Source organism: Centrocercus urophasianus, unplaced genomic scaffold (assembly GCF_019232065.1).
Source record: "Centrocercus urophasianus isolate 14NV4802_14NV808 unplaced genomic scaffold, USGS_Curo_1.0 seq_376, whole genome shotgun sequence".
NCBI classification, from domain to species: Eukaryota; Metazoa; Chordata; class Aves; order Galliformes; family Phasianidae; genus Centrocercus; species Centrocercus urophasianus.
Window position 1 is genome coordinate 1 of NW_024884951.1, and position 25,741 is coordinate 25,741.

The following is a 25,741-nucleotide window of genomic DNA, read 5'->3' on the forward strand; positions in this document are numbered from 1 at the left end:
TGGGGATGGGATGGGATGGGATGGGATGGGATGGGATGGGGATGGGATGGGGATGGGGATGGGAATGGAGATGGGGATGGGGATGGGAATGGAGATAGGATGGGATGAGGATGGGATGGGATAGGATAGGAATGGAGGTGGGATGGGATGGAGATGCAGATGGGATGGGGATGGAGATGGAACGGGATGGGATAAAAGAATCTCACAGAGATGGACATGGGACATGAAAGCCCTCAGGGCGTGGGATGGAAAGGGAAAGCTAGTTAGAGCTGGAGAAGGGGTGGGAAACCTGCAGGGACAGGGATGGACGGTGCAGACCCAGCTGGGTGCCCTCGGCTCCCCCGGACCCCAGTGCACCCCTCCCTGAGGGCAGCAGGAGGCTGAGGCCCCACGGCGCCCTTTGGGCAGAGCTCTGCTCTCACCCAGCGCAGTGAGCGGCGCGGTGGCCGCCGTGTCCTTTTAAAGTCACCCGCTGGCACTCAGCCCTCCGAGGCGCCGGAGGCATCAATCTCTGCGGGCCGTCGGTGTCAGCTGGGTATTTAGTGAAATGTTTCTTAAATGAACGCTTGATGGAAGAAGAGGGATGGCTGCGCCGTGCCGGGACAAGGTTATCCCTGCCGGCTGCCGGCGATTGACCGCGGGCACGGCGACGGCCATGACCTGCAGGAGCTGATCCCAAATCTCATTCCAGTCACGTCTGGGAGCAAAATGCATCTGGGAGGGGGAAAGGTGGGGCAGAGCCTGCAGGCTGCTGGGGCAGCAGGGGTCTGACCCAAAGCACCTCCGTGGGGTGGGCGGAGCGGGGGTCCCGAATGCCTGCAGCAAAAGGTGTGCTCCTGCCCCCCATTATACAGTCCTGCACTGAAATCTGTGGTCCTGCATGTGTGCTGCGCCAGCCCATGTCACCCTGCGCCCCTGCGCGGTCCCACTGTACGATCCCACACCCCACCACTCCTGCACCCCTCCAGATGTCTCTACACAGGGCTCTCAGCTCTCCCTCCCCCCCACACCCTCGGTCCCTTGCAAATGAACCCCCAGCAAGGCGCAGCTGAGATGCACTGAGTTCACCAGGTCTCAGCGGGGCCGTGGGTGGCTTTGGGCGCCGTGCCTCTGCCCTGCTCCACCTCGAATTTAACCCTATAAAAGCAAAGGGGACTGCATGGATGAGGTGGCAGCTCTGCGCCACGCACTGCTGTGTTGGTGATGGATGAGCGCTGGGTACAACAGGGGGACAGCAGCAGCTGGTGGAGCAACAGGAGAGGTGCCCGTGTCCCCAGATGTCCCCACATGCACATCCTCCCGAGGGCAAATGCAGTTCCCTTGTGCAAAAGCAATTCCTCATGCAAACGCCGGTTGCTTGTGCATGCACCCCCTCCAGGTGCAAAAGCATCCCTTGTGCAAAGGGGGAGGGGGGGGGGGGGCTGGATGTGGCCCAGGCTGCAACGTCAGCACAGCGGTGTGCAGGACGCAGCGCTCAGGGTGCGCTGTGCTCCCACTGCTGTGTGCTCCATGCATAATGCATGATGCACAACGTGGCTGCAGGCCCGGGCGCTGCTTCGCCACCGCGCAGGACAAGGGCAGAATGACAAGTGGGACCTGCAGGGCAGGCAGCCCGGGGACAACGTGGGGACAACGTGGGGACACCAAGACAGCATCCCCCTCCAGCGCCCCCAGACCTCCCCAGCACGCACTGAAACGCGGTGGGAAACTGCTGCCAAAAGGAAACCTGAAGAAAACCCATTTTTCTCCCCAGATCTGCCCCAAATATCACAGCTCCGTCCCCGCAGCCCCGAGGACCCACATCTGCCCACCCTGCGCAGTGCTCCCCGTGCAAGGGGCTCAGCCTGGGTTCGCAGAGCTGGAGGCGATGGGTGGGAGGAGGAGTTGTTACGGGGCCTGGGAAGCGCTGCTTGATAGTTTTTTTTCCTTGGGCAAAGTCATCTCAACCCAACCCACATCCTCTCAGAAGCCGTCTAGACTTTGATGAATTTAATTTTGCTAAAAAGGGGGAGAGGAAAAAAAAAAAAAAAGAGAAAAAAATCGGAATGAAATTTCCTTTGAAAGCACTGGAAGTTCCCATTGCACCAAGGCCAGGAGAGCGGTGGCACAGAGCGGCCGTGGGCTGAGTGCATCCAAAGCTGCAGCACTGCACGAGGGTGCAAGCAGGCAGAACGGCAGTGCTGTGAGCACACGGGGCTGCAGGGCTGTGGAGCGCAACACTGCGTGTGCAAGGCTGAGAGCAAGCAATGCTGTTTGTGCCCAAGGCTGTGTGCAAGGCTGCAAGAGTGCAAGCCTGCGTGTATGCAATGCTGTGTGTGCAAGGTTGCAGGGATGCAATCCTGCACGTGTGAGGGGATGCAAGCATGCAGTGCTGCATGCAATGCTGCGTGCAGTGTTGTGTGCAATGCTGTGTGCAATGCTGCATGTGCCCAAGGCTGCAAAAGTGCAGCGCTGGATGCGTGCAAGTCCACAGGTGTGCAAGGCTGTAAGTGTGCAACTGCAGCTGCACACAGGGCGTCCCAACCCTCTTTGGGCCAGGTGTCCATGCTGAGGCTCTTCCTGTCCTCTGCAGGCAATGAGCGACTGCTGCATTATTTACGTGGAGGCTGCGCTGCGCGGGAAATCAGGTCAGCCCCCCCCCAGCCCCACGTCCCCCCCTTTTCCCCAGCAGCATCCCTTTGACACACACAAAAGCAGCAATCCCATCTCTCCTGGGCTGCCCTGCTTTAAAAATAATGTAAAAAAGGAACAAATCCAGCCTGCTCCCAACGCAGCCCATGGGACGAACGGCCAGGGAGGAGCGCGTGGCTGCGACATGTGGAAATCCATCGCCTGGGGTTGGGACGGGGCTGAGTGAGCGGCAGCCTCAGGTTTGGGGGTGGCACAGTGGCAGCCGCCATCCCCACGCAGGGACAGCACTGAGACCCCCTGGTTGTCCCCCAAGGGCTTCAATCTGCTGCATGGCGCAGCCTCAGGGAGTGAGGAAGAGATGAGCGAGGAGCAGCTCCCCCTCCTCCTGCTTTGAGTTTTTATTAAAACAAACGAGGAACCCATCATTTCTTAGGATACAACAATCCGTGGGAATAGAAAAAGGCTGTACCAGGGTCAGGGGAGAACCCATCCAAATGGCAGGCACGCATGGGGCAGGGAGCTGATACAGACGCGTGCTTAAATAAAAGGGGTCGGGGCGCCGTGGGGTGGAGGCAGCGCGTGGCCGGGCCCCACTGCCAGGCACTGGGCGCCCCGGGCCCCTGCAGGGAGATGCTTTGCATGGGACACAGGGATGGAGGCAGCCCCAGAGCCCAGCGGCGGGCAGGGGCCTGAGGGGGAGACAATGGGGGTCCCCAGGGGGGTTTGGGTGCCATCAGCACCTCGGCCTGCTCAGCCTAAATAGGGAAATGAAACAGGGCAGTGGTGAGCTGGAGCTGGTAAGGGAGCTGCTGCAGCTCCTGGAAAGGCACAGAGCGGGTAGAGGCTGGACAGACCCACAGCCTCACACTGCTCGTGTCTGGCACAGTCTGCGGGGAAAAAAAGGCTACAGCTGGTTGGCATGGGTTGTTCTCCTTCCTGCTTGCAGAGGAAGAGAAGGAGGTCTTCCTGCCCCTTCCTCCTCTCCCCAGCACAGCAGCAGCCTCAGCCTTCGTGCTCTCCTCCTCTCCCTGCACGTGCTCCGGGTGCCAGCCGTGCCCCATCCGCTCCTCGGTGTGCTGTGATCCAAACCCCGTCCTCCTCTTGGAGGACAAAGCCTGGGGGGCTGAGACAGAGCAGAGGAGGTAGAAAAATAAGGGGGGGGAAAAAAAAAAGGACAGGAGAACATGGGGAAAACTCAAACTGGGAGATGCTAAGAGGAGAAGATCCCAGTCCATAGGCCAGGTGGGAGCAGCAGGCATCAGGGCGGCGCGGGGCCGTGGGGTGGGAACCCCACTCCTCAGGGCCGGTCACCTCCTAGAGCTCCTCGAAGAAGGCCACGCGGGACTTGGTGCTCTGTAGGGTGAGCTGCAAGAGAGCAGAGGGGACACGGGGTGACTCCCTCCTCCCGCGAGGCCCCTCTGGAAGCAACGGGAATGGCAGAAGCGGGGATTTCTGGCTGCAGAGGGTGGAGGACGGGTGCAGGAAAGGCTTGCAGGATGGGCAGCTGCTCCTGCTTGTGCCACCATCCCCCAAAACTCCAAGGGTGCTGAGGGGCAGCGGATGAGGTCAGAAACGTCAGCAGAGCTCTTGTGGTGGGGAAGCCACAGCAGCCCTGCCTCTGCCCTGCCCCAAACCCGCAGACCACATGCGGGCCGCCCCGATGGGAGCCGCCTTCGATCCCGATGGATGGAGCTGAAGCTGCTCATTCGCCCCCAGGGCTGGCTCAGGGCCAAGGCTCTGCAGGACCCCAAAATCCACCTCAGCAAAGCTTTCTGCAGCAAGAGAGAGGCAAAACTAAAAATACTACCCCGCGTCAGAGCCACGCTCCCGTTCGTTAATGGGCGAAATGAGAGATGGAAGACACGTCCTCAGCCGAGAGGAAGAGAAGTGCAGTATTTCAAGCTAACCACCCCAATCTGCGTCCTGGGAGCAGTGCCACCTTCCCAACAGCTGCTGAATCACCACCAGGGTTGCCAAAGCAGCGCTAATTGCGAAGGCTTCGTTTGGCCAGGCTGAGCGGTGAGCGGTCTGCCGGGAGCGCGTTGTGCTGTCGCAGGGATCCCGGGCTGAGGCTCCAGCCCTGCACAGCACTGCCAAGTGCTTCCCTCTCCCTGCCCGCCCCGCGTCCTCTCCTCACTAATTCCTTCACAGCTCTTCATTCTGAATCCCATTTGGAAAAGCTCTATTGCAGAGGGCGTTTCTGCAGGGGCTTCATGCTGGAGCAGGGCTGGGCGGCTCTGCTGCATCCCCCTGCCTCTCTTGAGCTGCAGCCTGCGCTGGGTTTGGGCTCTTCCAGCAGCAAGTGCTCCGGTGAGAGGCAGTTCTCTTCCCCAGAGCCTGGGTCACATCCCAGGGAACGTAGTGTCAAACTCAGGTGGCACACAGGGTCACAGAGCCACTCCAACCCACAGCAGGGGCTGCGTCCTCCTCACCCTGCCCAGCTGCACGCTCAGTGCTCCAAAAGGGAACACATGCGAGGCAAAGCAGGGATGCTTTCCCCAGGCTCCTAAGAAAGACCCAACATCCCCCGACCTCCCTCTCCCCACAGCCTCACGGGGCTCCCCTCCAGCAGCAGCAGCTCTGTTTGCCCAACAAGGGGAATAAACGCACACGCAGCACGTGGCCGAGGCCGAGTGATTAACAGCCAGTTACATTTTCGTCAGCAGAGAAGGGGGAAAAAAAAAACTGATTTACAAGCAGTATTATGATAATCTCCTTCCTGCAGGAGGGAGGGGGGTGGGCTCCTCACTGCACTGCCAGAGCCAGCAAAGAAAATTTAGAGAGGGAGAGGGAGCACAATTAAGCAGCCAGAGCTCCAATGAATCAGAATAGGGAGAAGGGAACGGTCCCACTCCCCACAGGCTCGTGCTGGGGCTGCCTGGAGCTCTGCCTTTACCCAGAGCCGCTGGTCTTATTTGATCTAAGAAAATAAACAACAACAGTAACAAAACCCCACCAATCAGCCCCTCCTCGGCAAACCCACTTTCCAGCAGCTAACCCAGCAAGCGCAGCGCCGCTGCTGGCACACGGAGAAGCCACGAGGGCTGCAGGAGAACCCCCACATGGCCACTGCGACACAGCTGGGGCCACATCCCCCCTGTGCCACCCCTGGGCACGTTCTGCTGCTGCTCAGAAGGAGATGCTCAGTCTCTGCTAAACCCAAGGCGAGTGCTGCAGGCTGTAAATCCTCTTTACTGCCGCCCCCGCTCCCCTTGTGTCCTCTCCATCGCTCCAGCACCCAGACGGACCTTTCCATTCACACATTTCCTTTTTAAAACCCAAACCTTCCCCATTCTCCCCTCCCCCCCCCATCTCCTGTTCCCTCCTACTCCCACACCACCATTTATTCTCTCCCAAACACGGGGCCCGGAGCACAACTTTCCCCCAGCCTCCATCGCTTTGATGAGAGCGCTTAAAAGAGAGGAGATGACACTCCAGTTGAAGGAAACACTTTTCAAAGGCTGCCACAAAAATAGCTGATAGGCCTGACGCTTTCTGCTTTCCTTTTGCTCCTTGTAAACAAGGAAATTAGGCTGCTCTGTCCCATTTTAGCTGCTGGGGAGTTTCACTTCCCGGCTCCGAGGCGCGGAAGCAAACACCTCGCCTGTTTTGGGGCAGAAATAAAACAAACCCAGCAGGGATATGGGCTCACAAAGCAGGATGCAGGATGCCTCTCCTGGATTAGGAAGGGGATTTGTGCCCGGAGCTGCCTTGCTCACCGGTACCACATCCAGGCTCTGCTCCACGCTCCATCCCTGCGGCTCCCAAGGTGACAGCATGGCACTGGTGCTGCTCCTCCTACAGCCACTTGCTGGGTGCATGCCCCTTTCTGCAGCGTGCAAACTTTCTTCTCATGGTGAGAAAAAGGATGCAGATGGCAACAGCCCCATTCTGCAGCCCAGCAGCATCCAGGCCACCGCAGCGCCCGCAGCAACGGATGCACGCAGCCCCACGCAGCTCAGATTGCTCTGTCCCACCCAGAGCAGCACTGTTTTTGCTGTAAGATGAGGCTCTTGAGGCACATCACCACCTTCCTCCCCTGGAATGGCCACAGTCCCCCACCTCCCAGCTGCTGCTGGAGCACAGCTGCTTTCTGCAGTGCCCAGCACAATCCTACGTGCCGCCACCTTTGTATCGGTGACACATGGCCGTGCCCACAGCTGGCAGCCCAATGTCCTCAGCGTACAGCAGAGGACAGGGCAGGGGGCACCCTGAAGATGAAAGGATAAGGACAAACCCAGGCAACCCTGCAGGTGCCCATGTCTGAAATGAACCACGCTGTGTCCGTGGGAAAAGTGCTGCTCGTGGCTCAGTGCAACGCGGGGCTCACGGTGACACCAGACCCCAGGCAGCCTATCCACACCCCTGCTGTGCTTCCCATCCAAGCGTCCCTCAGCAGAAAATCAAGCAGCATTCACCAGATTTCAGGGTGATGCTGCGCTGCAAATAGGATCAGTGAGAGAAGCAGCTGGCAGCAGCACTATCAGCACTGGCCCATACCAACACAGCTGTCTGCACCGATTTCCAGGGGCAAGAGCAGCGCCGGGTGAAGGGAGCCAGCTCCAGCCCTGGAGAAACACTGCAGAAAAGCCTAAAGGCAGCCTGGTGGGCAGCATTCAAAGGAGCAGAGCAGTGCTCAAGGACACAGCAGTTTGGCTGGGAATGGGCGCAGAGATTTGCTCCTTGCCCGGATACTTCAAAGGGCTTAAATCACAGTAAATAAGCATGACAGCACAGGAAGAAAAGCAATTGGAATGAAAGACCCGGCTGTGCTCCTGTTTTAGAGCAGCAGCCTGTCCTGGGAGGTTTCCTACACTGGAGGATGAGAGGAACTGCCTTTTTTCTTTTTTTTTTTTTAATATTCTACTGCAGTCTAAGCAGCAAACCCTCCTGAAGCCAAGCCAGCTGGAGCCAGCAGCACCAGCCCACGGCGCTACAGAGAAATCAGCTTCCAGATGAGGTGCTTGTGCTGTGCCCACAGAGCTGGTGAAATAGGATTAGCATGTTAACCACGTAATTAAACACCAAGAACTTCGCAGGCGTCTTCAAAGGCAGGCAACAAAACCCGGAGGTCACAATGCAGTGCTCGCTGTGTGCCTGATTTCAGCACGGGCTCCTCCCCAGCACTGCCTCCCGCTCAGCTGCTGGGTGACTTCTTCTCAGACTGCTGCTTTCCCTCCCTGTTCACAGCCACAAGTGGATTTCACCACATTCAAGGTGTCTCAGAGCTGCTCAAACCACTGGGTAAAGAACAGCAGGTATCCACAGGCAACAAACAGCCCCGTGGGGACTGCTGACATCTCCCCAGTGTGGGCTTTTTTCTCTAAGGAGATGCTGGGCAACGAGAGCAGCCTGGCGTGGGAACACCAGCATGGCTCTGGAGCAACAGTGAGTGACACACAGCACTGCCCTGCAGTCCCCAGATGGCACCAACCTGTGCTGATCACTTCTGGTCACGTGCTGGGGAGAAGGCTGCATCTGAAGTGTGTTCCTGCATCTGCTATGGAGCTCCAGAGGTGCTGGGAAACTGCTCCCCAGCCAGGCTGCAGGCAGGGCTCTGCTAGCCCTCAAAGAAACTTTTAACAAAGGTTTTTTTCCAACCGAGTTTGCCATCATTGTAGTACCTTCATTGCTTCTTCCTTTAGCTCTACAACTCAAAACTTGCTGTGGCTGCACGCAAGATCAGTCATGGAAAGAGCAGAGCAGCTTCCCCAAACACATCTTCCCTCCGGGCACACGAGCTCCTGGCTCAGCCTGCTGCCCAAGGCACTGCCAGCTCTGTGAAGGAGACACACAGCACTGACAGAGCAGAAAGGAGCAGCGTAACAGAGGCAGGGGACGAGGCGCACGGCAGCGCGGCAGGGTCACCCTTGGGATTCAGCTGGCTCACAACAGCAGCTCCAGCAGGCTGATGTGTCACACCGTGCCTGTCTCCCTGCCCCTGTGCCACACAGGGATAACTGCTGGCCTCTAGCAGGAGGCAGCACGGCAGAGCTGGAGGAGACAGTTGCTCAGCAAATGCTCAAATCTCAACACTGTCTCCCCAGAGGCAATGCTAGAAATGCTATTTGAGTCATTTAAAAAGAGCTGGTGTCCACGAGCACGGCCTGCAGGGAATAACCCTAGGAAAAGCACAGGAAACCTCTCCTATTCCTAATGGCTGTTATTTCTCAGGGCTGGGGAAAGCTGGCAGCAGAGGAGAGCCCAGGGCTAAGAAGAGCTGCCCCGAGGTGCCACACTAGCCACTGCCAGGTGCTGTCCCCTTGCTGCACACTTCCCAAGCCCTACCTGCAGACATTGTCCCCTGCTGCCAGCTTTCCACTGCCCCAACTCTCTCCAGGCTACACATCCACGTGCTGCCCCACTCCAAGACAGAAGTGCAAGCGTTCAGTCTGAAATAACTGCTTTAGCAGCAACAGTGAGAAGGAAGTGATGGAGTTTGTTCTGGGCTTTGTTTGTTTTGGTTTTTTAAGCTCATGAATTTCTTTCTGCAGCAAACAAGGGGGCAGATCCCGTTTTACTTCATTAAAGAAATCTTCAAAGGCCACCCTGTACCTCCGATAGATTCCCAGCCACAAGCAGCAGAGCAAAACCAGGCTTGTTTAATTATTTAAGAACCTATGCCTGCACTCCCCCGCTGATGTTGCCAACTCAACTTCTGCCAAGAAAGACGCTTCCCAGCATGGGGAATCAGGTGTGAAAATGAATGTGGAGAAGCTGCAAATGCTACCGACGGAGTGAGAGCCGGGCAGGGCTTCCCACACAGGGAAGGGCAGGTGCTGGGGACACTGGTGTCACACTGCATGGAATGCTGTGAGGATGGCAGCAGCGGGAGCTGGCGAGAGTAGTGGACATCACAGGCAAGCTCATGCACAGGTTAGTGTTGCAGCCGGTGACCCCATCACCACACGCAGAGTACCTTGGAATAACCTACTTTGATGTCTCAAATGCAGATAGGTCTTCTGCCCTGGGCTTGAGGCTAAACCAGCAAAATAAAATGAACACACACACACACACACAGAAAAAATCCTCTGTGATAGGAGCAATGTCAGGTCATTCGTGCAATCCGTACAGCTTGCCCCGAATGCTGAAGTGCCCAGCAGCTCCCCAGGTGGGGCAGAGGGCTGGTATTACTGATGCATTTCTCAACTACTATCCTCTTGTCCACCTCCCGTGTCCTGAATTTTCCTTTCCATCACAACTGTGAAGACAAAAGCCCTCCTGACCTCCCGAAGGCACGAACAAAAGCAGCCTGTAATTTCATCCTGATGTGTTTCACTAATAGACTGTTATTTAAAAACCTCTGCTCCTCTGGCTGAGATGCACGAGCCAGGCAGCCCAGGAACCCTCCAAGAGGCAGGGGAGAAGGCTGAGCTTCAGGAGGCAGCTGACCGCAGCCCCAATTACAGGGATCTGTCAGGGCATCATCTCTAAGTGCCTGCCGAGGCGCCCTCCTTAAGTGAGACAAATGGGACCAGCAGCTTTCTATGAACATATCTCAAAAAGCTACGTAGGAAAAAAAAAAATTAGCATCTTCTGTTTATGCTGAGGGCTCTGAGTATGGAGACATACTGCAACAAAGCTTAATGGGAGCAGAAAGCTTTTCAGATTCTACAGCGATAAAAAGGGTCTGTGAATATTCTTATATTCTTCCTTCTGGAAAGACAGGAACCCAAATAGTGTAGAACTAACACTGGGAAACTTGCCAACAAGATCCACTAGATTCATTTAGTGACCATAAGCTCCCAGCCATGAAAATCAGCATGAACTGACACTTTCAAACCCTTTTAGGGTTTTTTAAAAGATTCGTTTTTAAAACCTGTAATTGTTGCCACAACCTGCATGCTTGTGAAGTGTGCCATACAGGCACAACCTTCCAAAAGCACACCTGCTAGCAAAAAGCCTGGGGAAAGCCTTTGCAGGTGTTTGGAGCTGACCACGCCATCCCTCTGCACTGGGTACGGATGCACCCCCTGCCTCTCATTAAAATGAACCCAGCTGGGAGAACAGCAGAGCTACTAAGCTAAAGACAAAGGGCCAGGTGTAAAAATAAAGAATGCCTTTTGTTGTGACCTTCCACGTGTGACTCCTGCACCAGCAGACCCAGGCTTTCTGGTTCAGTATTAATCTCCAGAGCATTTCTACAGGCAAGTGGTTCCAGGGTCCAGCGCACAGGGAGCAGACACCCACACAAACCTTACCAGCAGAAGATTTTGCTGTTAGTATCTGAAGCTGCACTACAGGTTACCTGAGAACAGACTAAAAGCGAGGGCGAGGCTTTTGGCTTTTTCTGCTGGGAGCTCACAAATCAGGAGTATTTCTCCCCTTATTATTCCCCAGCCGAGCTCAAACCGCTTCTCCGTATTGCCCTTGGGGGATAGCTGCACAACAAGTAGGGCTTTTCCTTTTCCTGAGGTCGGGAGGGGAGCAGAACCCTCTAAACAGCAGCCCTCTGCAGCTTTGTTAAGCTTCAGCAAGACAGGCAAAGCTCAAGATCTTTGCCTCCCCTCACAGAGCACCAAAGGGACAGGGCTTGGTTGCAGTAAACACCAAACCATGGCCACCAGAAGCCGAAGCTCCTTGCGCCCTAGTTCAAAGCTAAGCAGCCAGGGAAGAAAGCCTAGATCAAACAATTTTATTATAACAACTTGTGCAAAATATAGGAAGGGCTATTCTGTTGTCGTTTTAAAAGGATTTCATCAGGCAAGGTACAAACTGGAGCCCTCTGATACCTTTTTAATAGTGTTGTGCTTGCTGTTGCCTCGGCTGGCATTCTCGTTGTGCAATATATCCAGAGCTGTCTCTCTCTCCTTCAGCTTCAGCGCCTCGATTTCAGTCTTCAGCTCATTCAGCTGCTCCTGCAGGTGCTTGCTTTTCTCCATGTACTCTACCCTGGCACACACAGACAGCGCTGGGTTAGTAGTGGCCTGGTGCACATGGTTATTTTGTGGCAGCCAACAATAGAGTTGTAACAAAAAAAAACAAAACCACATTTATCTTCATCATTTAAAGCGTACAGAACTGACATCATCCATTCACTACTTCCAGCTATTTGTTGTCAAAAAGAGAACCCAGACACCTGACTAGGAGCTGTAAGTCATGTTGCTGTAGGGGAAAAAAAAAGCCAAGCCAAGCGAGGGCAGCAAGATGATTGTTGTAAGTCTCCCCATTTTGAGTGACAGATAAACACGATGCAATTTCAGGCCAGAAAAATGTTTCAAGCAGCACTGCTCTACTCCTCTGCAACCTCTCCCCAGCTCACAGACTTACAGAGGCACGAATTCTTGTGGGCCATTTTCAAGGAAGAACTCTGATATACCAAACTCTCATGTTTCAGAGGGATTTAATTTAAGAGGTATGACAGCAAGCATTGCACCCAGAATAATAGGTAGCATCCCTGAGAAGGAGAAAGGTCTCCCAAAGATAGAAAGGAAAAAATACCAACAACAGAAAACTAGGCACTCTCAGGACTCAGCCTTAAATGCCTTCTACAAAGGAGCATCTGCTGGAGACAAGTCACACCATGGCAGCTTGTACTTGTGATTAAACACTGCGACTGGGGTCAAAGTGCCAGCAGACTAACAAGAACCCTTTCAGAGTGCCAAAATTTGTAGCAAGGTTTAGCTCAGCACCCGAGGAATGAGAGCTCGTCCAGAGAAGCCAGCGACAGCCCGTTGTTGCTTTTATCATTTAGCAGAGCCAAGATCCTCCTGCTTAGAAGAGTGGGCTGACCTAGTTAGGGTACAGAACCAGGAATTACTGTGGTATTTTCAGATTTCATCCCTTTTTTCCTTCTGGCTTGAGGAAAAATTCTTAACCTCTGCCTCTGGAGTAGAGGTCTGTTATTTAACAAGCAGGAGAGGTACGGAGCAGAGGCAGAATGAAGCACCCAGCGGGATGCAGGGTGCCTCACTGCAGCCCCAGGAAGTTACAACCGCAGCATTATGGCAGAGCCCTTCCAGCTTTGATCTGCTATCCAGTCAATGAACAAAGCACATTATTACTACTGAGATTAAAATCTGATCTGCTTTGATTTCTGCTAAATTTGTGATTTCGAAGGCTGCATTTAAACCCTCAGGAAAACACGAGATCAAAGCTCATAATCACATCCAAACTTGCTTGCGCATACTTTTTATATATAAACATGCCACAGATTCGAAGGAAAAGGGGTTAAAGCCCTAACACAGGATGCAGCCCTCATTGCAGCCATCCTGACATGCTCTGCACATACAGCAAACACACAAGCACCTGCCTGCAATAGTCCAGCATGCCAGCAGTCACACTGCTGTTAACTCTTTCTGCCAACAGAATGGAAGCCTACCCAAGAGCTAGGTTCACCACACAGATGGGAACTGTGCTGGCATGGCTCAGCGTGCTTAAATTTGCCTTTAACCAGGTAGCGGAGATACAACTGTGACACCAGGTCCCCATCCAGAGGAATGGCCACCCAGCAGCTCCATCGTGCTCTGAGCTGTTAGTACCGACCTGGTACACGAAGCCCCACAAGCCTTCTCCCCCCTTCACCTCACACCAGGGCTCATCTGAATGTAAAAGTCCTGCTCTCCTTCCTGCAAACAGGGCACAGCCACAGCCAAACCCACGCTGGCAGCACGCCACCTACTTCTCTTTCTCGATCTCCATGGACAGCCTCTTCATGTCTGTATCCTTGAAGTCAAAGGACAGGCTCTCACTGATGAGGTTGAAGCTCGGCAGGTCGGTTGGCAGTGCTGTCGTGCTGGAGTTCATGGACTGCTGAAGAGAGAGGATAAATTAATCACTTTGGCCACACAGATGCTCCTGCAGCAGCTGTTCTGTAACAGGCAGTGTAGAGGCAAAACCTGAGCAAAGCCCAAGCACACAGCACAAAGTACTACTTCAGTAAGTGTAGCAAATTAAGTGCTTTAATAAAGTCTTGATTGCCCACGCAGGTTCTGTCACTGCATCACTTCCTCTTGGGAGACTCCAGCAGCTTTTTAACCTTAAATTTAGTATTAAAAGCACAGGCTACGAGCAGGGGCAACGTGAGATCCTGTGTGACCAGAGTCCTGCGCTCCAGCACTCCTCAAAGCACGGTCAAAAAGCATGGTAACTCCAAAGGTTAACTGAGGCTGCCATTTCAGAAAGGTCCATGAAGATGCACTCATAACTTTGATTTTAATCTTTGCAGTAACTAATAGTTCCAAGCATTTAGGAATCACGGCCATCCCTCAGCTAAAATATCTGTCACACCTGTAATAAATGAGCTTGTTATCAGTACAGGATGAGCATCCTGACTCAAATCATCACTCCTCTCTTGCAGTCTGTTAGATGAGGTTGCAAGCAGCAGCACACATCAAGGGTGGTAGAGCAGCTTCAGACACCAGACTGCACACATAGATCTGAGTCACAGCTGCTGCCAGCATGCTGGCCCTTGGTTTAGACTGAAGGAAAACAGACCAGCACCCAAAAGTCACCCAGCTCCCTGCCAGGGGTCCGTCCCCCTTTAAGGAATTCCTGTAATAAACCTGCCTGAATCAGGTTGCTGTTGTGGGATGGCAGGAGATGGCTCTGCAGAGACAGGCAGGTCTGGCAGCAGTAGGGCAGAGGGTACCTGCCCCCAGGAGCTCAAGCTGTAGCTGGCAATTTCTTTCCCTTGTTTTGTCTATTTAGGACTGTTTGCAGCCAGCTCCACTTCAGCAAGAACCACCAGTGTTATGGCTGGTGACAGATTTACTCCATGCAATAACCTCCCTCTCCACTCTCCACCAGCCTGGAATTCACAAAGAGCTGGGGCTCATCTCCACTCCTGGACAAACCTGAGAGGGACAACTTCACTTGCCTCCTGCAGAAATGCAAACATCTTGTACAAGAAGGTGACCACAATTGCACTGCCTGGCCTGGAATGTTGCAGATCAGTCACACTTAATGCTGCGAGGAAAGCATCGTTTCTTACTCTCAGTTTCAGGTTCTGCTAACACAGAACACGACCACATTAATTCTGCAGCGCGTGCCATAAGGGATAGCTGAGTACCTGAATTCCTCTCTCCAAGGAGAGGGGACAGACCAGTGAAGGCATCTGCTGATTTAAATACCTGCATCACATTGACATTCAAGACCCTTCGCTACGAGGCATGAAGGTTTACAAAGCTGCTCCCATGTGAGGTTTTACAGATGTGCAGGGGAACCAGGACCATCCAAACTATCCTGCTGGCCTTAAAACAACCTTTACCATTTACAGCACATGCTCCTTCTGTTTAAACAATAAAAAAATGCTACAGCCCCAAACAACAGCAGTAAGAGCTGAGCGCGAAGTGCGTTCAGTTGCTGCAACCATCAAGTCCTGATGCCCATTTCTCAGGGTTACTACTGCTACTTCCTCCCTTCACAGCTCTTTCATGAAGCAACAAAAAACCGATGGAGAAGTACGAGAGCAGCAGCAGTGAGGAAGCGTAAGGAAGGAACAAAGAAAGAACATGCCGAGTGCTTTCAAAGGCACGGGCTCAGCATCTGGAGCAGAGCACTTCCCTGCCATTTGTGATCACATTGGGCAAGGCTTGCACGAGTCACAGGGATTTTTAATTGAGAGGACATGAGATGTCACTGGGGCATCGGAAGACAAAGGGGACGCAGAGCTTTTGCCTTATGCATTTCCTCACCTGGAACAAAACGCATAACCCTGTTATTACATTAAAGCAATTTCCTGCAGTTAATAGAGGCGAGCACCACGCTGACAGCAGTCATCCCTCTGGGGAACAGAGCAAATGAGATGGACGATATGAGGGAAGCACAGAGCAAGCCATGTCATAAGGCTTTCCCCACAGGGAGAGCTGCTCCTGCTGCTGCCACTGCCTTCGCTTTGCTACTTGAAGACTTGGGCAGGCCCAGGACAGGCACTTCATACTCCAAAGAATCACAGAAGAGACGACTGCCTTTAGTCTTGCTGTGAGTGGTACCTGAATGGCAATGAAGGAGGCAGGAGGCGCTGCCAAGTCAGTAAAGAATGAATTGTTCTCCCAGCCCTGCTGGCCTGAGACTCAGGTTTGCTTTTTCTTTCTCATGCATCATCCACCACCACCATCACAAAAGCAGTTTTGGCTTCAAGGTCTAAAAAGACACCTGAACAAGCTTTAAAAAGCCAGTACAAGGGACTGGAAAATTACCAAAGAAAAATTTTAACTGCTTCTTGTCATTTCTGTAACACATCCATCCTCTCCTCCCTTCCTCTTTTGCCTCTTTCCCAGGAGGGAAGTTCTGGCCTGACTACAGCACAAACTCTGGGAGAAAGGAAAATAACAAGCTCAGCGTTACACCCTCATTAAGGGAGAGAAGAGCTGGAATCTGGTACCGTTTGGCAGAGCTGCCATTCACCTGAGGGACACCAGCCTCCCAGCAGCAGCTTTCAAAACCCTTCATATCCCTCAGGCCACTCTGGGCTTATTCCCTCCCTCCTACTGCGCCTGCCCAGCACGGTCCTTTCAGCCAAACCCTGTGCAGGAGCAGCACTTCAGCACATCTTGCTCTTCTGTCCCAAAGCGCTCACGTGGCAGAGAGAGGAGAGATGCTACAAAGGAAGAGGGACGTGAGACAGGTGTAACAAGGGATGGAGATGGGGTGCTTCACACACAAGGGCTCAGCAAGGCACTGTCAGGTGGATGTGGGTCTAACAGTCACAAGGCAGCCAGCTGGCCTGAGAAAAGCAATAGACTTGTGCTGTGTCTGTGTGCTGCAGTGCTGCTCCCAGGGCTGGGAGGGGGCAATAGCTGCGAGAGGGGACTGTCATCTAAATAGGGAGAGAAAAGGCAAACCACTGCTCTTTGAGGAAAGGAGAGGATACAGCACTGTGTGTCAGGAGGTGGCAGCTCTGCACAGATTGCCTCCAGGACAGATGCAGCTGGAGGGGTGGAGCTGAGCTCCATGCAGTCCTGCTGCACTACCTCCTGTAATTAGGCTTTAACTCCACAGGCAGGAATGTAGCCTCGCTGCTGATGGCTGGTGTGGGCAGCACAGGGATTTATGCACAAGAGCTCACTAGCTGTGATTCTGCTTATTTGACTAAGGATGAGCACAGCCATGTGAGGGAACCTGGATGCGAGTGCTCTGCCCAGACATCAATGCTGGGCTGATGTGGCCATTCAGCAGGTTTTCAACAAGTATGCTTCACTTTGTGAGTAAATTAAACTCAGAATTCAAGAACTGGTGGATCCCAGAAACCTGCAGCAACACGAGGAGCTCTCCAAAGATAAGGTTTATGAAGCATCAAGCCTTACAGCACTCCACTGAAGGCCCTGAGGCTAAAAACACCTCACTATTTTCCGTCACTGCTGTTTCTTAAACGCTTCTGAATGTTTTTGCAAGGATCTTCAGAGAATCTGGATGAAAAGCTTCTTCATCACCAGCCCTCTTCAATCTGCCTCTCAAAAGGTTTGAGGGGAGAGAGGGAAGGAGCTCACACATACAAATTAAAACTTCAGTACTAGACAGGTCAGTAACTCCCACGTATGTCTGTCGAGTTTATTCCTGAAGATGTCAAGTTCTTCCCCCTCCACCTCTCTGGACAAAGGGCAGCAGAAGAGGCAGTCGTGGCAGGTGCAAGCTGCAGGGAAGGAGCACCTGATGGCTTCTGCAGGTCCTGCAGCACAATTAGGGAAGCTGAGGAAAGAAACTGCCAGACAGAACGAGCACTGGTCTTTTAGTCTGGTGTTTCAGTCCCTGGCAGCAATCAAGACCAGATGCTTCAGAGGAAGGTGTGAAATCCTCTTAATGGGCAATTACAGAATACTCCCCCTTCAATGAAGTTGGTTTTTCAGCACAAAGATGCACAGCAACCAGCTTATGTCTAAGAACCATTTCACAGATTTGGAACAACGTTTATCCTTCCTAACAAGTATCAGACTATCCTCAGTTGTGTATTTAACCCTGTTTTAAAAGCTCTTACTGAGCCAGTCCTCTCCACATGCAAAGCACGACTGTAACACATTTTTAGATTAGTTCACAGTTTGCTGCCTTTCATTCCATCAGCAGCTCCCTGGCCTTTGTAGAATAAAGCAGGGTAGATAGGGGAAAAAAAAAGAAGAGCAAAGTGTTCTGGTGGACAAGTTACTTAGATGAAAAGGGCAAGTGCTCCTAAGTATTACAGAACAGCTGCTAAGCAATACAATGAGATGGTTCATACCCCTCTGTGATGGGATGGAGACACAAGACTGCTCCAGGCTACAGAGGATGCCACAGCTACTGTCTGGAAACCAGCAATGACAATACAGATCATTCTTACCGTGTAGGATGACTTGCTAGTGATTTCCAAAAGCTTCTGCTTTGCTCTCCGCTCAGACTCTCGAGCCTCCTGAAGGTCCTGCTTTAGCTGATCAGCCTCCTTTGCCCTACCAAGGAAGAACAGCAAATGGCAATGTTAGATCCAAGCCTAGAGGCTGATAAACACGATTATAGCATAGGTGTAAAACAGAGCTGCCCCTTAACAAGGCCTAAACTAAGAAATCATTTGGATAAGGGAAACAATGGCACCTCTGACATGTGGGACACTAACTAGCACAAAAAGCCATGCCATAGAAGGACAGCTCTGGCACCAGCTCTGCGCTGAGCAGCAGTAAGCTAAGCTAAGGGCTGGAGCAGCACATCGGAATGTCAGAAGAGGAAAAAACACCTTCAACAGGTAAGCTCAGGCTTACAGCAGGAAAGGCAGTTTTCTGACAGGCAAGCCTCTACTAACAATTATTTACTACATTCAAAAAAGACCACGCACCCAAAATCATGCCACTTCACCCTCCTGCAGGGCCCAACTTTTCTAAAACAAGTAGCCAGACTTGAGCATTATGAGCTCCCAAGGAACCCCCAGCAGTGGAAGCCAGGTAAGGAAGCTTTCTCTGCTGAATAGAAATTTGAGCGAAGATTTCACAAGTTAAAGATCAAGGCAAAAAGAGATAGACAGGGACAGCATTTGTCCACTCAAAAGGGCTGAAACCAAGAAAGCTCACATGGATAGGAATAATCAGTTGGAAGGAAACAAGAATGACTTTTTTTTTCTTGCTCACTATCAAAAGCATTGTGAAAGCTGAGTTCTGGTATCAATAGGACAGCAATATCAATTCTACCAAGAGACAAAGACTTGAGGAGCTAAAGAGACCTCAGAGCTAAACTGAAACACAAACTTCACAACTGATAAGGAGAACTAAACAGGAGAGAAGGAAAATAAAGGAACAAATAGAATATAGTAAGTATGGAACTGACATTAAGAAGAAGACAAAAACAAAACCAACTGCTATTCATGTTGTCAAATGCTCCTGAGAATACAGTGGGTGCGTGCAGAAATCACCCAAAAGTTGAGCTGCCTTCAGCTGTCAGGGTGTGAAAGGCACAGCACCAGGGCACTCCAGATGATGTCCCTGTTCCTTTCACCACAGCGTCACCCTTCCAAAGAAGGCTTCAGAGAAGGGATGTCAGCTTTAATCCAGAGAAAGATCAGGGCCACAGCTGTTCTACCTGTACCATTTCCTATGCAGGGATAGCCTAGCTGTGGCAAACAGCAAAACAGAGAGAAACCAGCTGAGCCTGGGGGTCTGTTGCTGTTGTGCATGCAGGGGAGGCCAAGGACTCACTGCAAACTCTGGACTACCTCGAGGTGAGCCACAGTAGTGCTAAGTCAGAATGGGGCTGGAAAGCAAAGCAGAGACAGCTGCAAGGTTGTACCCTCTGACCTCCTCTCTGACTCCTCCGCCATTTTCAGTGCCAACATCTCTGCTTCTAGCACCTTCTGTTCCATCAGTCGCTTCTCCTCCTCCGTCCGGATGGCCGTGGCTTTGATTCGCTGCATCTCTTGCTCAGCCTCTGCTGCTTTCTGAGCCAGGAGCTTGGCCTCCTCCTCCGTGATCTGAGCCTTCTCGGCCAGCAGATCAGCTGTCTCTTCAGATCTCATCTGAGAATAAACACATGTTAAGCCAGCAAGCACACAATGTCTCCTCAAATGTGCTCTCAAGGATGGAGCAGGGCCCCAAACTGAATGTTCCACATGACACCATGGCTCATTGAGTCCCCTCCCTCTCTTCCATGAAAGCCTGCAGCCTCCTGCAGCCAAAACCTGGATGCAGCCAGGCTCTGTCCCAAATAATTCTCCTTTGTGCTCCTGTCTCAGCAGACCGTCTGGATGCAATAAGCTCCATCCAGCCTCCTGATCACCATCCACCAGCAACAGTTTGAGAACAGCCACAGAACTGTCACAACTCAAATGCTTTAGCAGTGGAAAGAGTCAGGAACAGCTGCAGTGCCTCAAGAAACAGCTGCCCAGAGACTTACCAGGGCCTCGTTGGCCATCGTTGCTTCTTCTTTTAATTGCATCAGCCTTCTCTCCAGCTCATCCCTTGTTCTTTCGGCCTCTTCTCTCATTTGCTTCTCTCGGGCCAGGCGCTGTCGTTCCATCTGGGAAAAAGAAACAGGGGAAAGCGAGGAGAAATAACACGAATTAGAAATACTTTTCTCAGGGCTAGAGAGAGTTGTTACTTGAGGGCTTGAACACAAGACTGCACTGCCTCCTTCTCTGCTCATCAACGAGGGACTTCACTAAATAGGATGTATATAGTAAGTCATAGGACTTCACTAAATAGGGATGATGTGAACGTACTCTGTTCACACCATACTGAGCATCCCACTCCTTCTCTCCCTGTTCCTGCACCATTCCTGAGGCAATCCCCTCTTCCCTGGGCAGGCTGCTGCAAACGGTTACATCTGCAGGCAGCATCGTGCTGCACAGACTCACAGGGCAGGCTCCAGCAAGCAAGGTCCCCAGAGCTCTTCCTAAAGTTACCTATGGCAAGCTGAACAGCCAGCCAGACTGGGGTTAAGGACAGTCTGAGGGCAGCACCAGAACATCAAATCCTGACACACAGTCAGGAAGGAATTTGAGGGATGTGGCTGTTACTCTCCATCAGACACAAACACAAATCTAACCCAGCACACTAGACACTTCACTTACAGATGGGGAGGCCACACCATATCAATCAGTTCCTAGGCACAACAAACCATCTCCCTCCAGCTATAAGAGACCTGCAAGAAAGAACAATGCTTTCCCAGGTGGGGAAAAATCAAGCTATGTGGGACAACCCCCCAGAATCCTCTCACCTCTTCCCACCTCTTGTACACCATACTATGCCTCTCTGCTAACCAAGCACAGAAAGGTCGCCATTGGGCTAATTAACAACCAAGCTAAACCACTCCAGCACCAGGGAGATGGGTACATTATAAATATCCATGCTACACCCTGGGCTCAGAGCACTGCACAGGCCACCTGCCAGGTTTAATAACAGAAATAAGTGTGACAAGACACATTTCTCAGCTCCTTGGACACCAACAGTTTCTGAAAGTGGGATACCCACAGCTCTAATGGCTCGGCTTCCTTCTATTAAAGGTTCTCTTCCTCAATTATCATTATGGTCTGCATCCCACTCAGGCCTTCCATTAACAAGAAGTCCTGATGTAAAGAGATTGTTTGGAATCAGTTAACAACTGTGGATCCTGAAGGGAGGACAGTGTACAAGACAGCACAGTGGCTTCTTGGGAGAGCAGCCACCCAAGCAGAAGCCTGAACCCTTCTGTAAAGCACAAGGGCTCTGAATTTGGGATCTCCTGGGAAGCACAAGCTCCTGCCTGCTCTCAGCATCCCTGCATCACTCCATCACCTCTTCTAGCAGCCCAACACAAGATCTCACCCCCAGCTCCTGTTACTCAAACACTTCAAAAAACTCACAAAATCGCAAGACCTGCCCCTGAGGACACCAGCACTCGGACACCACGCTGCTCCTTCTTGAAGGACCTTTTGCTCCACTAATGGCAACTCCTTCCCAACCGCAGGAATCTTTTGTTGGAAAGCAAAAAGCCCCTTTCCCCCAGGAGCTGGCCCACTTGCCCTTGCAGTGTGACTCATGCCCTGTCTTCTCCTTCCAATTCAGAAGCTGCAGGAAGGAGAGCTGTGTCAGGTGGTGCCCGCAAGACAACTCACGCCAAGCCAGGCCAATCCTGGCTCCAGCACTGAGTCCAACACTCTGCAAACACATTCAAAACCAAACGAAGTGCATCAAATTTGAAGTCCCCAGACAGTAAGACTCTCCTGGTGCAACTAAGTGCTTTGGTTTCTTCTGCTGCTATCTAGTGGCTTTGGTACAAAAGGGCCATATTTATATTCTAAGCAGCAGTATTCAGATTAGCTGTGTGGGTTTCAGTGAGTAGAAAAGGTCTACGAGCAGAAAACAATGATTCATACAATCCAATTTGCTGATATATACTCATTGGCTACACACTGCTGCCTCCAAAGAGCTGTTTTTTGCCGCCTGGGCTGACCTGCAGCAGATAAAGGAGGGCAGCATTGAATTAGCATGCAGGCTGCACCCCCTGAAACGTCGGCGTGCATTCCATCACCATGTAATCAGAAAATGAGACCAAGAACCCCGACAAAGCACAGCTCCCCCTCACAGCCCCTGCTTTAATTACAACCAGCCACCCCAACACGCTACATCTTTTTAGCTGCAGAGCTCAGGACAAAAGTGAGGCAGGGAAAGGTGCGCCCACATTTCTGGGACAACCAGACTTGCTCAACCCTCCCCTCCTCCCAGTTCTGCTCCTGAGTGTGGGGGCTGGACTTGGGCTGTCACCAAGCTACAGAGCCATGTGGAGAATGGCACTGCAGGAGCAGGCTGCTATAAAGAGACGTTCAGGCGGACCTTCCCTCAAAGCTGCTCCATGTGCTTGATGTCAATCTGGAGACTGTTCCTCCCCAAGCTCATTTGCATTCCCAATTCTGGCTCACGGCCTGTTTACTGGAGATGTCTCTCACCTGCTTCCTGGCTTTCTCCTCCCTGGCCTGTGCTTTCATCTGCTGCACCTCCAATGAGTCGGCCTTTCTCCTCCTCATGAAAAGATCGTGGTTTCCAATGCACAGCTGAAGAATCTATTCCAGTCAAAGGTGAAGAGAGGAGAGAAAAAGCTGTATGCGTGATGATGGTGGCGTGGTTTCTACTCCTGACACAAAGAACTAGGTTTGGAGCTTGTAAGCACTTCCCTCCTCCAAACCCAAGCTCTATGAGCTCTCGTACCCCAACGTGAAGGGCAGGGAGCCATCAGCTCTTTGCAGAAACCAATTTTCTGTGCAGCCAACACAGCACGGACCTGGCAAGTATTATACCAACCCTGAGGAGGCATTAGGCCAAATAGTAAAACAGCCTTCTACAGCTTCAGCCAGCTCCCCTGCTCTCACTACCCCCCTTTCTTAAGGTTCAAGATTAACTTCCACCTTCTGCCCAACATGAAGCTTAAAAGCACTGAGATGGAAAAAAAAGAAGGAATAACATCTTCCACCTTGGGCAAGGCTACACACAGAGGCTTATCAAAAGTGACCTTGTACACTTTTAGATAGCTTTGAGCATCTATGTTATTTCTTCTGATACTTAAGGAGAAGGACAAGAGAAGTGGTCATACTAGGGAGAGAGAGCAAAGCAAAGGGGGTGGTACACAGAGGGTGGAAAGCTCAGTTATTTTTCAGCAAGGAAAGAGTTTCTAAGCTCTGATTCTTTTAGAAAAGGACAGTTTCACATGTCTGTATTTCATTTCACACATTATGAGTGAATCCTCTGCAGTCAGCACTACGAACCTGACGAGAAAAGTGAATGAGGCCTTTGTGAGAAAGCCCCATTTCCCTGTGCACACAAGTACAGCAGGTGTGTAGGACAGCCTACAGCCAGGACAACAAAGTCCCCCTCCCTTTCTGCCTTCTGAAGATCCATTGTGCAACTTAACAACAGTGCACAGGTACTTCAGCACCTGGATCAAAGCCCCAAAGCCAACTGGACACCTAATCCAGAGTACTAGCTAAAGCTGATCCCCAACACAGACAGCTACACACAGTTCTTGCTGTTCCTGTGACAGCAGAGCATCCTGAGCAGGGTTCAGCCTTGAAAAAGCCAGGGCTGCAACACTGACAACGGTGCTTCCCAAAAGTGGGAGGCCTAAAGCCATGGGTTGGAACAGAGAAGAGCAAGAGAAGAAAAGGAATTTGGAGCAAAAGCAAGGGTTAGGAGAAAGTTTTACTTACAATGTGCTTCTGCCATGCAGGTCAGATGCAACCTGAGAGCTCAGAAAGGGAGCACAAAAACAGAGGAGAGGGGGAGAGGTTCTGTGAACGAGCACAGTTTCATCTTCCCTTTTCTCTTCTAGAGGCTATGACAGAATAACAACTGTGGTACCAAGTCACATCTACAGCCCATCCAGTCCAGCAGCCTATGACTGCTTGAAGGAAAAGCCCCACAAGAGCATTGTTTCGTACTGCCTGCAGAAACTTCTGCTAGAGTAATTTTCACTGCCTGTGCCTGCAGACTTACCAGCTTATTCACACGCAGCTTTGATGAATTGAATTTGAACACATCGATCTTTTTGTCCAATGGCTTAATTGTAAACTGAAAAGGAAAAAATAGAGAGGGACAAAATTATCAGAGAGCTCTGCACTTAATAATGACACAGCTATAAAAGTCTTACCAAAAGCTTTAGCTCAAAGGAGGTCAGCAGTGTCAGACAAACAAGGCTGAGAGCTGTCCCTGTGGCTTTTAGCCAAGCAAGGGAACTAGAGTCAAAAGCAACCAAGGAGACAACTGCTCCTGGCCAGAAAAAGAGGAGTGCCAGATAGAAACAACAAGCATAATGCCCATCTCCTGGCCCCAGAGACTGATCCACTGCCTCCCAAACTGAGACAGGAAACTTCTCTCCTGAAAGCTGTACAGAACTGAGGAGGGCCAGTAGAAAATCCTGACGCCTCTGAATAGAGGAAGAACCGGCTCAGCCGTGTGATGGAGGGCTGAAATAGCTGCTTGTGTTTCCATATTTCTATTCCTCTTGTTAACATTTCCCCTTGCAAGAGCTCCTCATAAGAATTTTTCAGTGCATTTTCTTCTCCAGAACTCAGTGATGTCTCAAGCCTGCTCTGCAGCCCAAAAGGTGATTCCCTTGCACCAACACGCTTTGATGCTTTGTGCCACTGATCAGCTCCAAGCTCATCCTAAGTGCACCCTCCCCAAAGCGCCTTCCCACAAGGATTCTCTCAAGGGATACAGGTGGCATCACCAGTATTGAGGGTTTCAGTAACACAGCCCCTGGACAAAGAGAAGATTCTGAACTAACAAAAGGATGCTTGAAGAGACAGAATGCTCTGCAATACTGCATTTTTTAGAAGGTGTGTATGTATTCCATCACTCTTCCACATACTACAGAAATAACTGGCTGAAGAGATAGCGCGGTAGCAGGCAGCCTGCGTCCATTAAACCAGCTCTATTTATCAACACATTGTACTGCCTGAAAGGGGCTCAGCAGAACTCGCCCTGGCAGTGTTTTGTTTTGTCAGTTTAAGAGCCCATCTTTTCAGACTTTCACACAGGCAGACGTGCATGAACGTCCTGGGCTTCAGCTCCACCACAATCCACGCCAGTCATTGGAGGCACCAGCAGAAATATGCCAGAGGAGGAATTTCAGTTCCACATAAACAGTCAATCTTTGTTACAATAGATTAAATACCCCTGCTGTGTCAGTGTAGCTGTCAAACCCAGCTATTAAGCCTGTTTACTATCACGTCAGTTCTACTTGTGGTCATCTTATTACCCAGATTATTGCCCTGATAGAAAGTGGCAGGCTTTTTCCCCCCCAAGAGAAAGATCTGTTACAGTCTTGTGTCAAGGCCCAGTAACAGGGCCTTCAATCCCCATATCTCTGAGGCAGCGCATGATCTGACAGCTTCCACTGATCTGTCACGGGTAGAAAAGTCTTTGAAAGTCATTAAGTGCTGAGCTGCTTGGCAGAGTTATGGAGCTCTCTATTTTTGAGCAGAAAAAAAAACAAGTGACAAGAATTCCAACATGGCCTTTTCCTACAAAACTTCATAAGACATGCAATAAATGCAGCTGATGAGAAGCCTTTAACTTTTACCCTGATCAATATCACGTTTAAATTGGAAAACACTTTAATTAACAAGTTAATTTTCTTCCTTACCACGAAGGCAGTTGCTTTTCTTTGAGCAGTTCTCACAGGCTAAAAGAACCGAGCAGATCGGTTTCTCCTCTGCAGACAGTTTTATTGCTGTTCTCAAATGGGT

The 25,741-nt window shown here is 51.5% G+C and overlaps 1 protein-coding gene across 11 annotated transcripts in view; it reads right to left on the bottom strand.

The window, feature by feature from the left end:
• Positions 1-3,022: 3,022 nt before the first annotated feature.
• NF2 (neurofibromin 2) overlaps positions 3,023-25,741 on the bottom strand; it is a 41,902-nt gene continuing 19,183 nt past the window's right edge. For 3 of the 11 annotated variants that reach the window (XM_042832233.1, XM_042832234.1, XM_042832226.1), the window contains exons 9-16: positions 23,985-24,059; positions 22,445-22,558; positions 19,915-20,037; positions 19,320-19,537; positions 17,882-17,987; positions 13,253-13,383; positions 11,364-11,523; positions 3,023-3,996 (exon numbers count right to left, since the gene is read on the bottom strand). In XM_042832233.1, coding sequence (XP_042688167.1) covers positions 3,946-3,996; positions 11,364-11,523; positions 13,253-13,383; positions 17,882-17,987; positions 19,320-19,537; positions 19,915-20,037; positions 22,445-22,558; positions 23,985-24,059 — 978 coding nt within the window. In that variant the 3' untranslated portion in view covers positions 3,023-3,945. Of the gene's footprint in view, positions 3,997-9,205; positions 9,611-11,347; positions 11,524-13,252; positions 13,384-17,881; positions 17,988-19,319; positions 19,538-19,914; positions 20,038-22,444; positions 22,559-23,984; positions 24,060-25,741 lie in introns of those variants that run through there. The other 8 variants (XM_042832232.1, XM_042832229.1, XM_042832230.1 and 5 more) reach the window with 6 other exon arrangements.